This window comes from Macaca fascicularis, chromosome 13 (assembly GCF_037993035.2).
Source record: "Macaca fascicularis isolate 582-1 chromosome 13, T2T-MFA8v1.1".
NCBI lineage: Eukaryota > Metazoa > Chordata > Mammalia > Primates > Cercopithecidae > Macaca > Macaca fascicularis.
The window spans coordinates 83343153-83361548 of record NC_088387.1 but is presented as its reverse complement, the minus strand read 5'-3'; the positions used below and the strand labels follow the sequence as shown (position 1 = coordinate 83361548).

At 42.6% G+C, this 18396-nt stretch overlaps 1 protein-coding gene and 1 pseudogene across 3 annotated transcripts in view; both read right to left on the bottom strand.

The window, feature by feature from the left end:
- Nucleotides 1-18396, bottom strand: part of DHX57 (DExH-box helicase 57) — a 76285-nt gene that overhangs the window by 10020 nt on the left and 47869 nt on the right. For 2 of the 3 annotated variants that reach the window (XM_074011934.1, XM_005576070.4), the window contains exons 15-21: nt 16861-17034; nt 16191-16391; nt 13351-13627; nt 10794-10889; nt 10624-10707; nt 7300-7434; nt 5276-5350 (exon numbers count right to left, since the gene is read on the bottom strand). In XM_074011934.1, the coding sequence (XP_073868035.1) occupies nt 5276-5350; nt 7300-7434; nt 10624-10707; nt 10794-10889; nt 13351-13627; nt 16191-16391; nt 16861-17034 (1042 nt within the window). Of the gene's footprint in view, nt 1-5275; nt 5351-7299; nt 7435-7661; nt 7963-10623; nt 10708-10793; nt 10890-13350; nt 13628-16190; nt 16392-16860; nt 17035-18396 lie in introns of those variants that run through there. The other variant, XM_045369469.3, reaches the window with a different exon arrangement.
- On the bottom strand, nt 1962-3623 carry LOC141408353 (argininosuccinate synthase pseudogene; annotated as a pseudogene).

The following is an 18396-nucleotide window of genomic DNA, read 5'->3' as shown; positions in this document are numbered from 1 at the left end:
TATCATTTTAATCTTCTCTTCCAAATTTATATTTTTATATATAAAAAGAAAAAACCATAAACACATAATATAAATAAAATAGCTTGAAAATGATGTATTTTCAATGATATCTTGAAAATAAACATATCTTGAAACTAAAATAGAATCTTTTTTTATAACCTACTTTTTAAAACTTAATATATTAAGAACATTTTTCTATGTTGTGACATATTTTCCTAAAACATAATTTTCGATGGATATATAAGACCTTGTCGTAAGAATTTATAATAATTTAACCAATAAATTCCCTGTTATTTCAAATTTAGATTGTCTGCAATTATAAACAGTGCTGAAATGAATATTCTCCCAGCTGTATCTTTGTACATATCTGCAATTAATTATTTCCTAATAACAAATCCCTAGGAATAAAGCTGCTATCTAGAAAGGGGGTATAAACTTATATTCCTACTCTGAGTAAGAGTACTCATTTTGGGGGGTTCATGACAGCACCAGCATTATATTTATTTATTTGCATTATTATCAAACAATTATTTATTTATTTTAATCTATTTTTGGTAGAGATGGGATCTTGCTATGTTGCCCAGGCTGGTCTTCAATTCCTGGCCTTATGCAATCCTCCCACCTGGGCCTCCCAAAATGTTGGGATTGTAGGTATGAGCCACCTTACCTGGCCTATTTTTTATTTTAGGGATAGGGTCTCTCTATGTTGCCCAGGCTGGAGTGCAGTGGCTATTTACAGGCACAGTCATAGCTAACTGTAGCCTTGAACTCCTGGGCTAAAGTGATCCTCCTGTCTTAGCCTCCCAAGTAACTGAGATTACCAGTGCACGGTACCACATCTGGCAGTATTATAATTTTTAAAAAGTTTTGCCTATTTATTATTTTTTGAGACAGGGTCTCACTCTGTCACCCCGGCTGTAGTGCAGTGGCACAATCATGGCTCACTGCAGCCTCAACCTCCCAGGCTCCAGTTATCCTCCCACCTCAGCCTCCCGAGTAGCTGGGACTACAGGCATGCACCACCACGCCTGGCTAATTAAAAAAAAAATTTTTTGTAGAGACAAGGTCTCACTATGTTGCCCAAGCTGATCTCAAACTCTTGGCCCCATGTGATCTTCTCACCTCAGGCTTACAAAGTGCCACGAGCCACTCTGCCCAGCCCAGTTTTGCCAATTTAAAAAGTAAAAAGAGGCTATTTCTTTGCTGTTTTTTTTTTTTTTTTAGACGGACTCTCGCTCTGTCGCCCAGGCTGGAGGCAGTGGTGCAATTGCAGCTCACTGCAACCTCCGCCTCTTGAGTTCAAGCGATTCTCCTACCTCAGTCTCCCGAGTAGCTGGGACAATAGGCACCCGCCACCACGCCTCCCTAATTTTTTTTTGTATTTTTAGTAGAGACAGTGTTTCACCATATTGGCCAGGCTGCTCTTGAACCTTGTGACCTTGTGATCTGCCCGCCTCAGCCTCCCAAAGTGCTGGGATTACAGGTGTGAGCCACCGCACCCGGCCTTCTTTGCTGTTTTAATTTGCATTTCTTCTTACTAGTAACACTGAATATAATTTTTGTGTATGTATTATCTGTTCAGTCATGTCCTTTGCCCACGTTTCTATTAGGTTCTATTAGATCTTTTATTTAGTCTTTTTTTTTTTTTTTTTGAGACAGAGTCATGTTCTGTAGCCCAGGATGGAATACGATGGTGCGATCTCTGCTCACTGCAACCTCCGCCTCCCAGGTTCAAGCTATTTTTCTGCCTCAGCCTCCCAAGCGGCTGGGATTACAGGCACTCACCACCACACCCAGCTAATTTTTGTATTTTTTAGTAGAGATGGGGTTTCACCATGTTGGCCAGGCTGGTCTCAAACCCCTGACCTCAGGTGGTCTGCCCACCTCGGCCTCCCAAAATGCTGGGATTACAGATGTGAGCCACCACGCCCGGCCTTAGTCTTTTTTTCTTTTTCTTTTTTTAAATTGTCATTTTATAGCTCCCCACTGTAGCTGCCCCCCACCCTTCCCTTTGATGACCACTTTTACAGGCTTCAGGGGGACCAGGGAACAAAGCTGGGGCCCGGTAGCCCCACTACACTGTTAGCCAGAAAGAACAAGTCACAGTTACAAATTATCACAACAATTAGTGCCTGTACTTGGGGGATCTGCAAAGTGAGGCGGCTCTAGCTCCCCATTGTACAGGGGTCTATTTGGCAGTGACCTTGCTCTGAGATGATGATATTCCTTCAGCCTGAGGGAATTGATGTTGATGAGACTGGTGGCATCGACTGGCTGGCTCACCATTGCCCTGCATGTTCACGCTCACTGCTCCCCACTGTAGAGAGACAGTGGGGCTCCTGGCAGAGGATGTACACCTGGCCCTTGAAGATGGACACCTGCACTTTCCCTTCCACTTGCTCCTGGGACTTGGCGATGCAGTGGCGGGCAAAGTCACACTCAGGGCTGTGCCAGAAATCGGTGTACACCAACTCAGCAAATTTCAAGCCCAGGCCTTGTTTGATTCTGCGCACTTCCTGGTCCATGGCAAAGGCCTCAGTGTCTAAATGAGGGTAGTAAAGGATGGTGCCTGCTGGGGTCTTGTAGATACCTCAGGACTTCATTTCAATGAAGCGGGTCTCCACGATGTCAATATGGCCCACACTGTGCTTGCCTGCGACTTCATTCAGGTACACGAAGAGCTCCAAGGAGGTCTGGTGGGTGGTGCCATCCTTAATGCTGGTCACTTTCACAGGGACCCCTTTTTCACTCAATCTTGAGAATGTTGGGGGTGTTGGGGGCTTTGGTTGGGTCCTGGATCTTCATGTAGAGACTTGAAGGTGCTGGGTTCTTGGGGTTCTCCAAGATTCCAGCCTCATAGCTGATGTGCATGAGGTTCTCATCCATGTTCCATGGGTGCTTCAGAGTGACTGGGATGGGAATCCTATGTTTCTCTGTATATTCCATCAGATCACTGTGGCCCTTGAACTGGTGTAGAAGTTGGGGATCCTCCCGGGAGCAATGACCTTAATCTGGGGGGCCAGTGAGTAGTAGGTGAGCTCAAACTGGACCTGATCATTCCCCTTTCCCATGGCACTGTGGGACATACACTTGGTCCCATCCCGCTGAGCAATTTCCACTTGTTTGCGGGTGATGCAGACGCTGGGGAGAGAGGGGCCCAGGAGGTAGCGGTCCTTATACAGTGCACTGGACTGGACGGCTGGCCAGATGAACTCCTCCACAAACTCCTTGCTGATGTCCTCAATGAAAACCTTTTTGGGCCCAAGGTTCAGTGCCTTCTTCCTGGCTTCCTTGAAGTCTTCCTTCTTGCCGATGTTGGCAAGGTAGGCAATGATGTCATAGCCTTGTTCCTTGAGCCACATACAGAAGGTGTCCAGGCCGCCACTGTAGGCCAGAACCACGGAGCTTTTGCTGAACATAGCATCTGGGATTGGAGGTGCAAGTTCCTGGCACCTGAAATCTGTCTTTATTGCTCCGTGAACCACTCGGGGCCTGGGGAGCAATGGCAGGCGACAGAGCAGGGCCCAAGTCTTTCTTATTGATGAGTTCTTAGATATACAGTCAGATACATCACATTTTCCTTTTTGGCTTAGCCTCAAAACTATATTGTTACCTAAAACTTCTTATCCCACATTTATGTTCTTTGTTTCTACATTTTAAGTCTCCACATGATTTTTTCCCCACATTCTTTTTCTTTTTTCTTTTTTCTTTTTTTAGAGACAGGGTTTTGCCATGTTGCCCAGGCTGGTCTCAAACTCCTGAGCTCTAGCAATCCGCCCACCTCAGCCTCCCAAAGTGCTGGGATTACAGGCATGAGCCAATGCTCCTGGCCCCCACATTCTTTTTTAAATAATCTTTTTATTTTGAAGTAATTATAGACTCTCAGGAAGTGGCAAAATAGTACTGAGTTCCTTGTACCCTTCACCCAGCTTCCACCAACGGTAAGACCTTACATTACTAGAGTATGATAGCAAAACCAGTAAATCTATATCCAAATGACTTTTTTTCCCTTTCATAACCACACTACAAAGCACAAACAATTTTTTAAAAGTACATTTCAAATGGTTTAAAAAGCATACAAGTGCTAAGCAGAAAATGAGCCATAAATCAGTCAGACGTTAACTGAGGATTTAATAAAAAAAGTGAAGGCTTTGAAAAATGATCCAGTATTCTGCCAAATCCAAACTCTTTGGGGAAAATGGTGCCTTGTTAGGGATGAATAATCAAAACTCAGGTAAAAGTCCAAGAGCACACTCAGGTAGCGTTTCCAGTAGTCTGGCCACAGGTAGTCTTATGGCAAAGCACTGATTTTTTATTTTTATTTGAGACAGAGTTTCGCTCTTGTTGCCCAGGCTGGAGTGCAATGGCGTGATCTCGGCTCACCGAAACCTCCGCCTCCTGGGTTCAAGCGATTCTCCTGCCTCAGCCTCCTGAGTAGCTGGGATTACAGGCGTGCATCACCACGCCTGGCTAATTTTGTATTTTCAGTAGAGATGGGGTTTCTCCATATTGGTCAGGCTGGCCTCGAACTCCCGGCTTCAGGTGATCCGCCCGCCTCGGCCTCCCAAAGTGCTTGGATTACAGGCGTGAGCCATCGCACCTGGCCCTTATTATTTACTTGTTTGTTTGTCTTTGAGACAGTCTCAGTCTGTGGCCCAGGCTGGGGTACAGTGGCATGGTCTTGGCTTATTGCAACCTCTGCCTCCTGAGTTTAAGCAATTCTCCTGCCTCAGCCTCCTGAGTTGCTGGGATTACAGGTACGCACCACCACGCCCAGCTAATTTTTGTATTTTTAGTAGGTACGGGGTTTCACCATGTTAGCCAGACTGGTCTCAAACTCCTGATCTCATGATCTGCCCACCTCGGCCTCCCATAGTGTTGGGATGACAGGCATGAGCCACCATGCCTGGCTATTTACTTTTAGTCCAGAGTAGAGGGCGTAAGATAAACTGTAGTTGAATCAAGTTTCCAACTAACATAGAAAGTTAGTTACATATAGGTTGGCCGACTGACATTTATGTCTATTTTAATTTTTGGAATATCATATGTCAGAAGGATTAAAAATTTTATACAATAAATGTGTTATTGAATAATGTATCCCAACAGATTTGGGGAACTGAAGGAGTGAAAACGTATGCTAAGTTTAAAAGGGTGTGTGTGTGCGTACACATGTGTATATATCTCTTTAAGATGATTAATATGCACATCTTAACTTATATCACTTGGCTACAAATCAAACAAAAAATGGAAGGATCTAGGAAAAATGTTTTGTTACCTGCACTACATTTGGATACAAAGCAGCACACAGCATTGCTGATATCAGCTTGGGGTTCTCAGCATTTGAGTTTGCCTATGAGAAAAGTACAGCATTAATTAACAAGTAATATGGCTATTTCTTCTTTTGTTTTGAGACGGAGTCCCACTCGGTCACCCAGGCTGGCATGCTGGCATGCAGTAGCGTGATCTCTGCTCACTGCAACCTTTGCCTCCTGGGCTCGAGTGATTCTCCTGCCTCAGCCTCCCAAATAGCTGGGATTATAGGCATGTGCCACCACGCCCAGTTAATTTTGTAGTTTTAGTAGAGACAGGGTTTCTCCACGTTGATCAGGCTGGTCTCGAACTCCTGACCTCAGGTGAGCCGCCTGCCTCGGCCTCCCAAAGTGCTGGGATTACAGGCGTGAGCCACCGTGCCCGGCCTCTTTTTTTTCTTTTTGAGACGGAGTTTTGCTCTGTCACCCAGGCCAGAGTGCAGTGGCGCCATCTCGGCTCACTGCAACTTCTGACTCCCAGGTTCAAGCGATTCACCTGCCTTAGCCTCCCGAGTAGCTGGGATTACAGGCGTGCACCACTATGCCCAGTTAATTTTTGTATTTTTGGTAGAGACGGAGTTTCACCGTGTTGGCCAGGATGGTCTCTAACTCTGGACATCAAGTGATCTGCCTGTGTCAGCCTCTCAAAGTACTGAGATTACAGGCGTGAGCCACTGCGTCTGGCTCTAATATGGTTATGTCTGTGCCGTAGAATTTACCATTTTATTATATTTGGTCTCTACCTTAAAGCAAAAAAAGAGCATCTAATTTCTATCTCTTTGCTAGAAAAACTATTTCTAAGTAAAAAACAAATCTACTGGACCACAGTCACATTGGACCCATTCCAAGGAGCCTACAATGACTTTCTAGACTTTTGCAAAGCAGTTACAAAGCCAGTGTTCCGAAGTATAAATGGAGAAAGAAATTCTGGTTCATGAGATGTTCAGAATCTCCGGGAAGTGCTAACTGCACTTGGAACACAGGGGCATCAGGTTCATCTTACAGAAGTGCTCTTCCTATAGTTATAGAAAAAAACTGTCCTGTGTTAGAAAAAATGCTGGCCTGATTTAAGAAAATTCTACCGGAAGTCTATTCTACCTTTTATGAATTTATCAAGAAGCAGCATGAAATTTAAAAACCAAAAACAACAGCAATGATGAGCAGAAAACCTTCTATTCTTCTTCTTTTTTTTTTTTTTTTGAGGCGGAGTTTCGCTCTTGTTGCCCAGGCTGGAGTGCAATGGCAGCTCCCCACACCCTCTGCCTCCCGGGTTCAAGCGATTCTCCTGCCTCAGCCTCCCGAGTAGCTGGGATTACAGGCATGTGCCACCATGCCTGTATTTTTGGTAGAGACAGGGTTTCTCCATGTTGGTCAGGCTGGTCTCGAGCTTCCGACCTCAGGTGATCTGCCCATCTTGGCCTCCCAAAGTGCTGGGATTATAGGCATGAGCCACTGTGGGCATGAGCCACTGTGCCCAGCCCCCTCTATTCTTATGAGTGTTAGCTGACACTTAAAAAATTTTTTTAATACTTTTTTCTTTTTTTTTTTGAGGCAGGGTCTAGCTCTGTTACCCAGGCTAGAGTTCAGTGTCTCAATCTTAGCCCACTGCAACCTCTGCTTCCTGGGCTCAGATCATTCTCCCACTTCACCCTCCCACGTAGCTGGGATGACAGGTGGTACACCACCATGCCTGGTTAATTTTTTTGCAGAGATGGGGGTGGGGGTGGGGTTTCACCATGTTGCTCTGGCTGGTCTCGAACTCCTGAGCTCAAGCAATCCACCTGCCTCAGCCTCCCAAAGTGTTGGGATTATAGGCATGAGCCACTGTGCCAGGTCAGCTGATATTTATTTGCGCAAAGTAGAAAATCAAGAATGCCATTAACCCACTGCTCATAAGGCTTAAGGGAAGAATGTCTACAAGTGTTCTCAGGTTAAGATCGTATTTAGGTGCTAATCAAAGAGAAACAAGCACCAACTCCACATTCTTTACCTCTTCTCCTGTGGCATCTAAGACACCATCTCCTCCTTGGGCCCTTTTCTCAATCTCCCTTGCTCTGAGCCCTTCCCGTGCAAACCCTATATCCGATAACAGCTCCGTGAATTGTCGTTTGAGGCTGGCCATTTCCTAAAAGAAGGGGAAAAACCTTTAAGCAAGGGCATCAGCATAACAGTGTTAAGTCTTACAAAAATGAGTGACTACGAAAATGCATTATTTCAGGGGATAGCAATGAGGCTCAAGCGGATTCATCACTCGGATAGGAAGAGGATCTTGTCTGGTCATTTCCAAGAAGCAGCTTTCACTTACACAAACTGGCAGGCAGAGTGAAACAGTTATGCAGAAATGCAAAAATTCAGTAAATCCAAGGATCATTTATTTCACTCTAGATTACAATTTTAAACACTTTCATTGGATTTGGGGTAGGCCTGATTTTCCACGAAATTCTTAGGACAGCAAAAAATGCGGCTGGTTTTGACTGGAATTCCAACTCCAAGTGCTGCGGCACTGTCTACTGTCTAGCTTTTCCTACTTGCATTGCTGCTCCTGTCCTCTCAGTTCCTTACTCAGGCCTAGAGTGGTTCGTGCTCTCGGTGGAACTCAGCAGAATGTTTCCTCTTTCTCTTTCCTTATGGTCTTGCTGGCTCATATCTTTTCCTAGGAATAGGGACATCATTAAGTGGTTTAAGATTTTTTTTTTTTTTTTTGAGACAGTCTTGCTCTGTCGCCCAGGCTGGAGTGCAGTGGCACGATCTCGGCTCACTGCGATCTCTGCCTCGTGGGTTCAAGCGATTCTCCTGCCTTAACCTCCTGAGTAGCTAGGACTACAGGCACGTGCCACCATGCCCAGCTAATTTTTGTATTTTTAATAGAGATGGGGGTTTCACCATGTTGGCCGGGCTGCTCTCAAACTCCTGATCTCAGGTGATCCACCCACCTTGGCCTCCCAAAGTGGTGGGATTACAGGCGTGGGCCACCACGCCTGGCTGTGGTTTAAGATTCAGACACTCCTTTTAGTGGTTGAGCACAAATGTGAGAAAGAAAGTATAAACTTCTTTCTTTTGTGGCTACTGTTCTCACATGGGCTGCATATCAGACAAAGAGAAGAAGATAATAATCATTTAAGGAACTGAAAGCTAAGCAACACTACCCTGTCTCTCAATGATGGTTTAAGTATTTTCTTGGAATGTCTCAAGTGTACATGGATAACTATAATATAACTAGGAGTTAAATATACCACAGTTTCTATTTCATGACAAGGTTTTAATTGAAATCTTAAAAAAAAAATCCTACAATCTAAGCTGGAGTTTAGTGAAAAGACGCAACTCTTGTTTGATGGACCTCATAAGTCACAGCAAAATCTATACATAGCCTAACAAAAAATAAATAAATAAATTTAGTAGGAAATATAATTTAAAAGAAATATCCTCATCTTATATTTAAGCATCTTAATGACTTGAGAAAATATTTCTTACTACCCTGTACATATAAATACCCCCCCTTTGATTATTGATTCTCAGCCTCCCAAGTAGCTGGGACCACAGGCATACACCATCACGTGTGGCTAATTTTTATATTTTTTGTAGAGACGGGGTTTCGCCATGCTGCCCAGGCTAGTCTTGAACTCCTGGGCTCAAAGGTTCTGCCTGCCTTGGCTTTCCAAAGTGCTGGGATTATAAGCATGAGCCACTGTGCAGGGCCCCAAAATCTTTGAGTAAAATATGCTTTGCAAAGATGTGTGCCATCATTATTTTGACTTCTCATACCACTCTGGAATTTATTTATTTATTTATTTTTTGAGACAAAGTCTCCCTCTGTTGCCCAGGCTGGAGTGCAATGGCACAATCTCAACTCACTGAAACCTTCATCTCCTGGTTTCAAGTGATTGTCATGCCTCAGCCTCCTGAGTAGCTGAGATTGCAGGTATGAGCCACCACGCCCAGCTAATTTTTTGTATTTTCAGTAGAGATGGGGTTTTGCTATGTTGGCCAGGCTGGTCTTGAACTCCAGGCCTCAAGTGATCTGCCTGCCTCGGTCTCCCAAAGTGCTGGGATTATAGGCGTGAGCCATAGTCCCTGGCCTCATCCCACTTTGGAAGGGGACCTAAAACACTGTTGCAACAGGGGACAGAAGCCCTGTCTCTACATTATACAGAAGATAAGACATTTTTAATTTTTATTTTTTTGAGACAGGATCTCCCTCTGTTGGCCTAGGCTGGAGTACAGTAGGGCGTTCATGGCTCACTGCAGTCTTGACCTCCCAGGCTCAAGTGATCCTCCCACCTCAGCCTCTGGAGTAGATGGGATTATAGGCCCAAATCACTAGGTCTGGCTGATTTTTGTATTTTTTATAGAGATGGGGTTTTGCCATGTTTCCCAGGATGGTCTCAAACTCCTAGGCTCAAGCAATCCTCAGGCTCCCAAAGTGCTGGGATTATAGGTATGAGCCACCAAGCCCGGCTAAACATTTTCTTGTATACTTAGTAGGTTCTGATAGATGTAAGAAAAATAACAAAATCTGGTTCAGTATTAGTTCTTTGGTTTTGGGGAGAGGGTAAGGGGATTAGAGATGGCCATGGACCCCTCTGAAAAGCTGATGAAAGCTATGGTCCATCTCTCCAGAATAACGCACACATGCATAAGCATACAATTTTGTATACAATTTCAGGGGCTCAGAGATTCCGGTTAAGAATGCCTGGTGTAGCCTGGCGTGGTGGCTCACGCTTGTAATCCCAGCACTTTGGGTGGCCAAGGTGGGTGGATCATGAGGTCAGGAGTTCAAGATCAGCCTGGCCAGCATGGTGAAACCCTATCTCTACTAAAAACACAAAAAAATTAGCTGGGCATGGGGGTATGCACCTGTAATCCCAGCTATTCAGGTGCCTGAGGCAGGAGAATCGCTTGACCCTGGGAGGTGGAGGTTGCAGTGAGCCGAGATCACGCCACTGCACTCCAGCCTGGGTGACAGAAGGAGACTCTGCCTCAAACAAACAAACAAATGAAAAAGCATCCCTGGTGTAATTACTGAAAAAACTGACTTCCAGTAAGCAGCAATCTTCGGAGTGCCTATGTTCTACCCTATCCTCCACATAAGTAAACAAAAATTCACCACAAAGAGGAAAAGGAGGTCAGTGGAAAGGTCCAGCACAGAAAGCCTGATATCACAGTGCAGGAGTCCATTTTACCCGGCTGGTAAAGCCAAATATACTCCAGAAATAACATTTGCAATGTTAAGACAGGACACATAAGATAAAGTCGCAGCACCCTCTGGTGAGCTACTCTAATACAAAATGAAGAAAAAGCCACAGACACAACTCACCTGCAGAACTCTTCCGGACAAGAAGTTTTGTCTGCAGTAATTATAACCTGCACGCACACCTTCTCTTGTACTTAGCTGCCATCCCTAAATTTTGGAGAAAATCAAACTGAACTTACTCAGTCTTTAGCGCCAACATGGAATAAAACGAAGCTATTAGGTCATATGCTTACCTTATACGCTTGTAGAAGGGCCAGATAATCACTGTTTGCGAATGCAAATTCCAGCTTTTTCTGGTTAGCTTCTTCTTTTTTATCCCAGGGAGATACCTAAAGGACGGAGGAAAATCAGATTTAAAGAACACTTTTTTTTTTTTTTAAAGACAGGGTCTTGTTCTGTTGCCCAGGCTGGAGTGCAGTGGTGCGATCATAGCTCACTGCAACCTTGATCTCCCAGGCTTAAGCAATCCTCCTGCCTCAGCCTCCCTGGTAGCTGGGACTACAGGTGTGCCCCATCATGCCAGCGAATTTTTAAAAATTTTCGGTAGAGATGGAGTCTCATGTTGTGCAGGCTGGTCTTGAACTCCTGGGCTCAGGCAATTGGCCCACCTCGGCCTACCAAAGTGCTGGCATTATAGGCATGAGCCACCACACCCCAGGTCCTACAGGACACTTTTTATCTGAGGTTTCAAATGGCATTTTCCTATTGCTAAAGCCAGATGCCTTGGGAAAGGATTTTGCATGGAAAAGTGTAATCAGTGGGTCAGCTAATGAAAGGCAGTTATGATGGTAAATGGCAAGCTCACAGTCTTTGCTCTGTGAGTCTGCCTGCCCACCCAAAAGAAGCTCTTCTGGGTCTTTTAGTTCCAAGTGGCAAGAGTCATCAAAGAGCCACTCATTCTAAAGCTACATTTAAAACCTAACATTCTGTTATCTGTGTTCTTTATTTTACAGATTCTTATTCATCTTCTACGTTTGAATCTCCCTTGCTACTATACCCACACTAGTGTTTTACTCTTATTTATTGTTTTACTTAAAAATCTACACTGGGAAGAATCCTCTTATTTTATTACAAATGTTTACAGGTCTTCCTTTTCCCTACAAATGTGTAAAATCAGCAGGGAAGTAAATTTTCACCGCTTTACACATACTAATTCATTAATCCAATGATATTTCTCTGCCTTCTCAGGCTCTAAAGATACCAGCATGAGCTTCAGTAGTTTCTCATGGCAATCTAAACCAATGCCCTAGCTGTAACACCACTGAAAATCATTCTAAACCAACCATAGTGCTTCTAATTTTTGTATATTTAAATATCTTATAACTAATATAACAGCAGTAAAATTTTAGTTTCTACTTGAAAGTAAAATTCCTTCCTTTTTAGACAGGCCAGTGGGAAAAGGATTGCACGTGGGAGATGAATATTATGTTTACAGAGTCCAGCAAAGGACAGGTGCTCAGTTTTGGCTAAGGATGACATCAACATTTCTTCTCTCTCTCTCTTTTTTTGTGTTTTTTCTTCAGATCACTAAACGAAGGGAGACATCAACATTTCTGGATTCAGAGTCCAGAATGCTCACCATTATACCATGGAACCTCACACCAGACATCAACATTTCTAATGAGTCTTTCTTGATTCCAATAAAAGAAAATGGTCAGTGAGAGGTTGGTTTAGATGATTTGGGAAAAGGCAATGGAAGTCTTGTTCACAAGGTTGATACTGTGTACCCCCAGCAAGTTATGTCACCTCTTCGGGTTCTTGGTTTTATCATTTCTTTCTTTTTTTAAAGACTAGTCAAGTCTCAACAATCAATTGAGATAACTCACTACCACTGGACCAGCTGGTTTATAATTTGTTGTTAAGTCAGGGAGCTGGACTAAGATCTTTTTGCAGATCTGTGAGTTTATAATTCGATGACATATAACATTAAAACTGAAGAAAATGAATACATCCATTGATTCCCCTAACTAGACAAAATAAGCCACGATAGAAATAAAGGCAGATTGCTTATCATGAAAGGACCGGTAAAAAAGATTTTTTTTAAATGAAGAAAAAAAAAAAAAAAAAAAAAAGGCAGACTGACACTCCACCTAACAGCAGAAAATCCTTTCTTCTCAAGTATACGTGGAACACCCTTCAGGATAGACCATATGCTTGACCATAAAACAAAGCTCAATACATTTTAAAGAGGATTGAAATAGTACAAATATGTTCTCTGTCCACAATAGACTGAAATTAGAAATCAATAATGAAAAAAATTTTGCGAACTCACAAATATATAGAAATTAAACAACTCATGCCTAAATAATAAAGGGTCACAGGAGAATAAAAAGGAAAATCAGAAAATACTTTGAGATGAATGAAAAGGAAAACCAAAACATATGGGACACAGCTAAAATAGTCCTTAGAGAAAAACTGAGAGCTGTACATGCTTACATAAAAAAGAAAGATCTCAGAACAATAACCTAACCTTCTACTTTAAGACACTAGAAAAAGAAGAGCAAACTAAACAGAAAGAAGGAAAGAATAAAGAGCAGACAGTAATGAAATAAAGAACAAATTGGATGACATTGTTCCCTAAAAAATCTTTTTGTTTGTTTTATTTGTTTTTGTCTTTTCAGAAATTTATTTTTGACCTTCTCCCCATGCAGATGTGCCCTAAAAAATTCACATCTAACATACAAGCAAATTTTTAGGGGGTTCACATGCCCTTGATTCCCTCATGGTCCCCTTAGAGACCTATGGTCGTCCTCTTAGAGACTCCAGTTTAGATGAATGTTGTTTACTTACAAATGGAGACTTAAAAGCCAAACTGGCAGCAATGGTGAGAGCAGGATCCAAACAGCGGAAGATGGACCCAAACAACATTAGTTTGCCAATTCTCACATCCACAGGCAGAGAGGCCAAGTGATACCCAAGAGGGGTCAATTTTTCATCTGGAGTTAATGCTCCTAAGTCTCGTAATCGTATTTTTGAGGCACGAAGAGAATCGGCGTGTGGAGGTTCAATAAGCCGAGAGAACACAGACTGGAGATTATGAGCACTAAACATCTCTAAAATTTTAATTCTGAAAAGGAAACAAAATAACAATTTGTCAATTTTATTTCTGGTGGGATGACACAGAGGAATAATTTCTTGTGAGTGAGAATAATTGACAAGTTTAAATACAAATTTTTAAAATCTCGTGTTTTCTACTTCTACCAATAAACCACAGAAGCACTTTCAGATGCTGAAACTTACTCATATTCAGAATAAAATTCTCTCTATAAACTTTCAAAATGCTTCTTTCCTTAATGGTAGGATCGAATTATGAAATAGAGTTCATGACAAAAGATAATAAGTGCTGGCAAGGATGTGGAAAACTTGGAACCCTGCACATTGTTGGTGGGAATGTAAAATGATGCAGCCACTATGAAAAACAGGATAGAGATTCCTCAAAAAATTAAAAATAGAACTACCATATGATCCAGCAACCCCACTTCTAAGTATATACCCAGAAGAACTGAAGTCAGAATCTTGCAGAAAGTCCAGGCACAGTGGCTCACGTCTGTAATCCCAGCACTTTGGGAGGCTGAGGTAGGTGGAGGTCAGGGGTTCGAGCCCAGCCTGGCCAACGTGGTGAAACCCAGTCTCTACTAAAAATACAAAAATTAGCCAGGCTGGTGATGCACACATGAAATCCTAGCTACACGGGGGGCTGAGGCAGAGAATCACTTGAACCCAGAGGTGGAGGTTGCAGTGAGCCAAGATCACGCCACTGTACCCTAGCCTGGGCGACCGAGCAAGACTCTGTTTCAAAAAAAAAAAAGAATCTTGCAGAGCAGAGATACTTGCCACTCCTGTGTTCACTGTAATATTATTCACAATACCCAAGATATGGAAACAACCTAAATGTCCACTGACAGATGAGTGGATAAAGAAAGTGCAGTATATATACATACAGTGGAATACTATTCAGGCTTAAAAAAGAAAGAAATTCTGCAATATGCAACAGCATGGATGAAACCTTGAGGACATTATGTTAAGTGAAATAAGTCAGTCACAAAAAGACAAATGCTGGATGGTTCTACTTGTATGAGGTATCTAAAATAGTCAAACTCACAGAAGCAGACAGTAGAATGGTTGCCAGGGGCTGGACATGAGGGGAAAATGGAGAGTTGCTGTCCAATAGGTATAAAGTTTCAGTTTCGCAAAATGAGTAAGTTTGAGAGCTCTGCTGTATGACATTATGCCTATAGTTAACAGTACCGTGTTGTAAAATTAAACATTTGTTAAGAGGGTAGATCTCATATTAAGTATTCTTACCATAATAAAAAACTGGACATGAATAGCTTAGATAGTTCTGACTGCTATACAATTAAAGGCATTTATTAAAAAATTTTAAATGATCCACTTATTCCTTCGCACATCTGAAGGTGCAGTCATTGTTTATTTATTTATTTATTTATTTTTGGGGGATGGAGTTTCACTCTTACTGCCCAGGCTGGAGTGCAATGGTATGATCTTGGCTCACCGCAAACTCTACCTCCCAAGTTCAAGTGATTCTCTTTCTTCAGCCTCTTGAGAAGCTGGGATTACAGATCTGTGCTGCTACACCTGGCTAATTTTGTATTTTTTTAGTAGAGATGGGGTTTCACCATGTTGGCCAGGCTGGTCTCGAACTCCTGACCTCAGGTGACCTGCCTGCCCCAGCCTCCCAAAGTGCTGGGATTACAGGCATCAGGCACCACGCCTGGCCCAAAGTTGCAGTCATTGTTTATAAAATTAATCTGCATTGTGTCCTGCCTTGTGATAGCTCTTCAAAAACTAGTGTTTTAAATTATGAACTTCATCCAGAAAAAGAGTTCTCATTTTAAAAAAACAAATTATGAGTATCAGCAACTTAAAGAAAAGTGTAACATACATAAAATTTTATTTACTTCACATACAGCTCCTTTTTAAGTTGCCAACTTATAAACATACAATTTCACATTTTTATTAACATGTATATTTTTGGTACCTTGCCTTTTCTCACTTAATGTAGTTCACTTTAAGACATGAATTGACAGTAATTCACTTACTTAAATTTCATTTTTATTTTATTTATTTATTATTTTATTTAGAGACGATTCTCGCTCTGTTGCCCAGGCTGGAGTGCAGTGGCACGATCTCGGCTCACTGCAATCTCTGCCTCCCGGGTTCAAGAGATTCTCCTTCCTCGGCCTCCCAAGTAGTTGGGACTACAGGCGTGCGCTACCACACCCAGCTAATTTTTGTATTTTTAGTAGAGATGGAGTTTCATTCACCATGTTGGCCAGGCTGGTCTCCAACTCCTGACCTCAGGTGATCCACCCTCCTCAGCCTCCCAAAGTGTTGGGATTATAAGCGTGAGCCTCCATGCGCAGCCCTACATATATATTCTTAAGCTCTATTTTAGGGCCATGCTCTGCAATGTAAGAGATCTTTATGTGCAGAAATTTAAAAGGAATGGTAAAGGTAACACTAAGGATCTTTTTCTTTGCAAATAAATGAGATTATTGGCGGTCATTCTTAGCCAAATATCTTCTAGAAATAAAAGGAAAACATGGAACTTAATAGAGTGAGAAACATTTAGACCTTTTGGAAGCAAAACACAAAAAACCAGATGTCACCTTAGACACAGCTGTTCCAGTGGCACTCTTTGTATTTCTGGTAGCTGTTGCTTTAAAAGCTGGTGATTGTAGTGATGGCTAGTGAATAAATGGAAGCAGACCCCAGATGCAACACGGCCTGCTCGGCCTTTCCTTTGCAGAGCATTGGCTTGAGACACAAAAGTGTCCTCTAGACTTTCCATCCCTTTGCTGGCATCATATCTATAAAGAAAAAGAAAATACAAAATTGAGTCATTTTATAAAAATGTGGCCAAGACTGCTTGGCATGGGCAGAATAGATGAACCAGCTTCCTCCTGTAGAAGGACACAGTGCCCTGTATATTCTGGGATAGTTGAGTCCCTGGTAGGAGCAGCTAGTGCTGATTTAAGTGGCATCAAGTGCAGAGTTTCCCAAACTACACAGTTTCTTTATTCAACCCTTTTTCATACAAGCACATATAAAATCACATGACAAAAAGAGAGAAAAAGCAATTCATTACTTTTCATCCCCGTTTGATGTTAAGCTCCATGCTTTTGGCTACAGAATCACTCACGCATCCACGTGCAGTTTTCATTAAGTATTTTTTCATACAGTAACCCATATAGCTTAATAGCATTAGCCATTAACAACTGTGTCTCCCTAAATGAAGCATTTTTAGCCCCTCTCTTAGATCACCACAAGATGGAATACCTCTTTTCTTTCATTTTCCCAGAATCGATGACATAGACAACATCATCGATGGTTATGGATGTCTCAGCAATGTTGGTGGAAATTATAATCTTAGTTACTCCTACAGGAGGTTTTACAAACACAGCCTGCTGCTCTTCACTGGATAAAGATGAATGAAGTGGGTGAATAACACATCTGGAAGGAAATAAAAGCACATGAAGTATTCTAGCACATAGCACTGAAACTGGATTTCAGTGGATGAATTTCTACTATGACTTCAGGTATTAGCAACTTCTCCACAATCTGTACTCAGAGCCCAGCTTTTCTACATAGTAAAGTCTTGGCCAGGCGCAGTGGCTCACACCTGTAATCCCAGCACTTTAGAAGGCTGAGGCGGGCAGATCACCTGATGTCAGGAGTTCGAGACCAGCCTAGCCAACATGGTGAAACCTCGTCTGTACTAAAAATGCAAAAATTAGCCAAGTGTGTTGGTGGGCACCTGTAATCCCAGCTACTTGGGAGGCTGAGGCAGGTCAATCACTTGAGCCCAGTAGGCAGAGGTTGCAGTGAGCTGAGATCCCACCATTGTACTCTAGCCTGGGTTACAATAGTGAGACTCTGTCTCAAAAAATAAAATAAATATAAATATATAAATGGTAAAGTCCTTTCTGATTTTGACAAAAAATTTACTTAGTTCTAGGAACCAAAAACCTCATACCAACTTGGGAAAAATGCTGGAGTGTAATTCAGTAATAAATAATGAGGAGGAATAAATAATTGATATTCTACAAGCAACAAGCCTAGTGCAAACTAACCAGCAAAGAATCATTCTTCCTTTAAATACAGAGAAGAGCCTGTAATCCCAGCTACTTGGGAGGCTGAGGCAGGAGAATCACTTGAATCTGGGAGGCGGAGGTTGCAGTGAGCCGAGATCATGCCACTGCACTCCAGCCTGGGTGACACAGCGAGACTCCGTCTCAAAAAAAAAAAAAAAAAAAAAAAAATACACAGAGAGAGAGAGAGAGAGAAGAGAGGCGATAACAATGACGTAACCTCAGAAACTTCATTCTTACATTTTTAGGGAGTGTTCATTTGTCAAATAGTTCTCTTCTTAAATATGAAAACACACCTAGTGTGTCTTGCTCCTGGAATCAGAACTATTGAAGATGATTTTCTCTCATAATGGTAGGACTTCTTTGTTGTTACTAACGCTGCCTTTCCCCCACCCTCCCCCACTCTCTGGGGCTCTGACATCTAAAATTACATGCAAATTTGCTGAGTCACTATGCTATGTGAAGAGAATTTTTTTTTGAAACGGAGTTTCACTCTTGTTGCCCAGGCTGGAGTACAATGGTGTGATGTCGGCTCACTGCAACCTCCGCCTCCCAGGTTCAAGCTGTTCTCCTGCCTCAGCCTCTCGAGTAGCTGGGTTTACAGGCGCCCGCCACCACACCTGGCTAATTTTGCATTTTTAATAGAGATGGAGTTTCTCTGCATTGGTTAAGCTGGTCTCGAACTCCTGAACTCAGGTGATCCGCCCGCCTCGGCCTCCCAAAG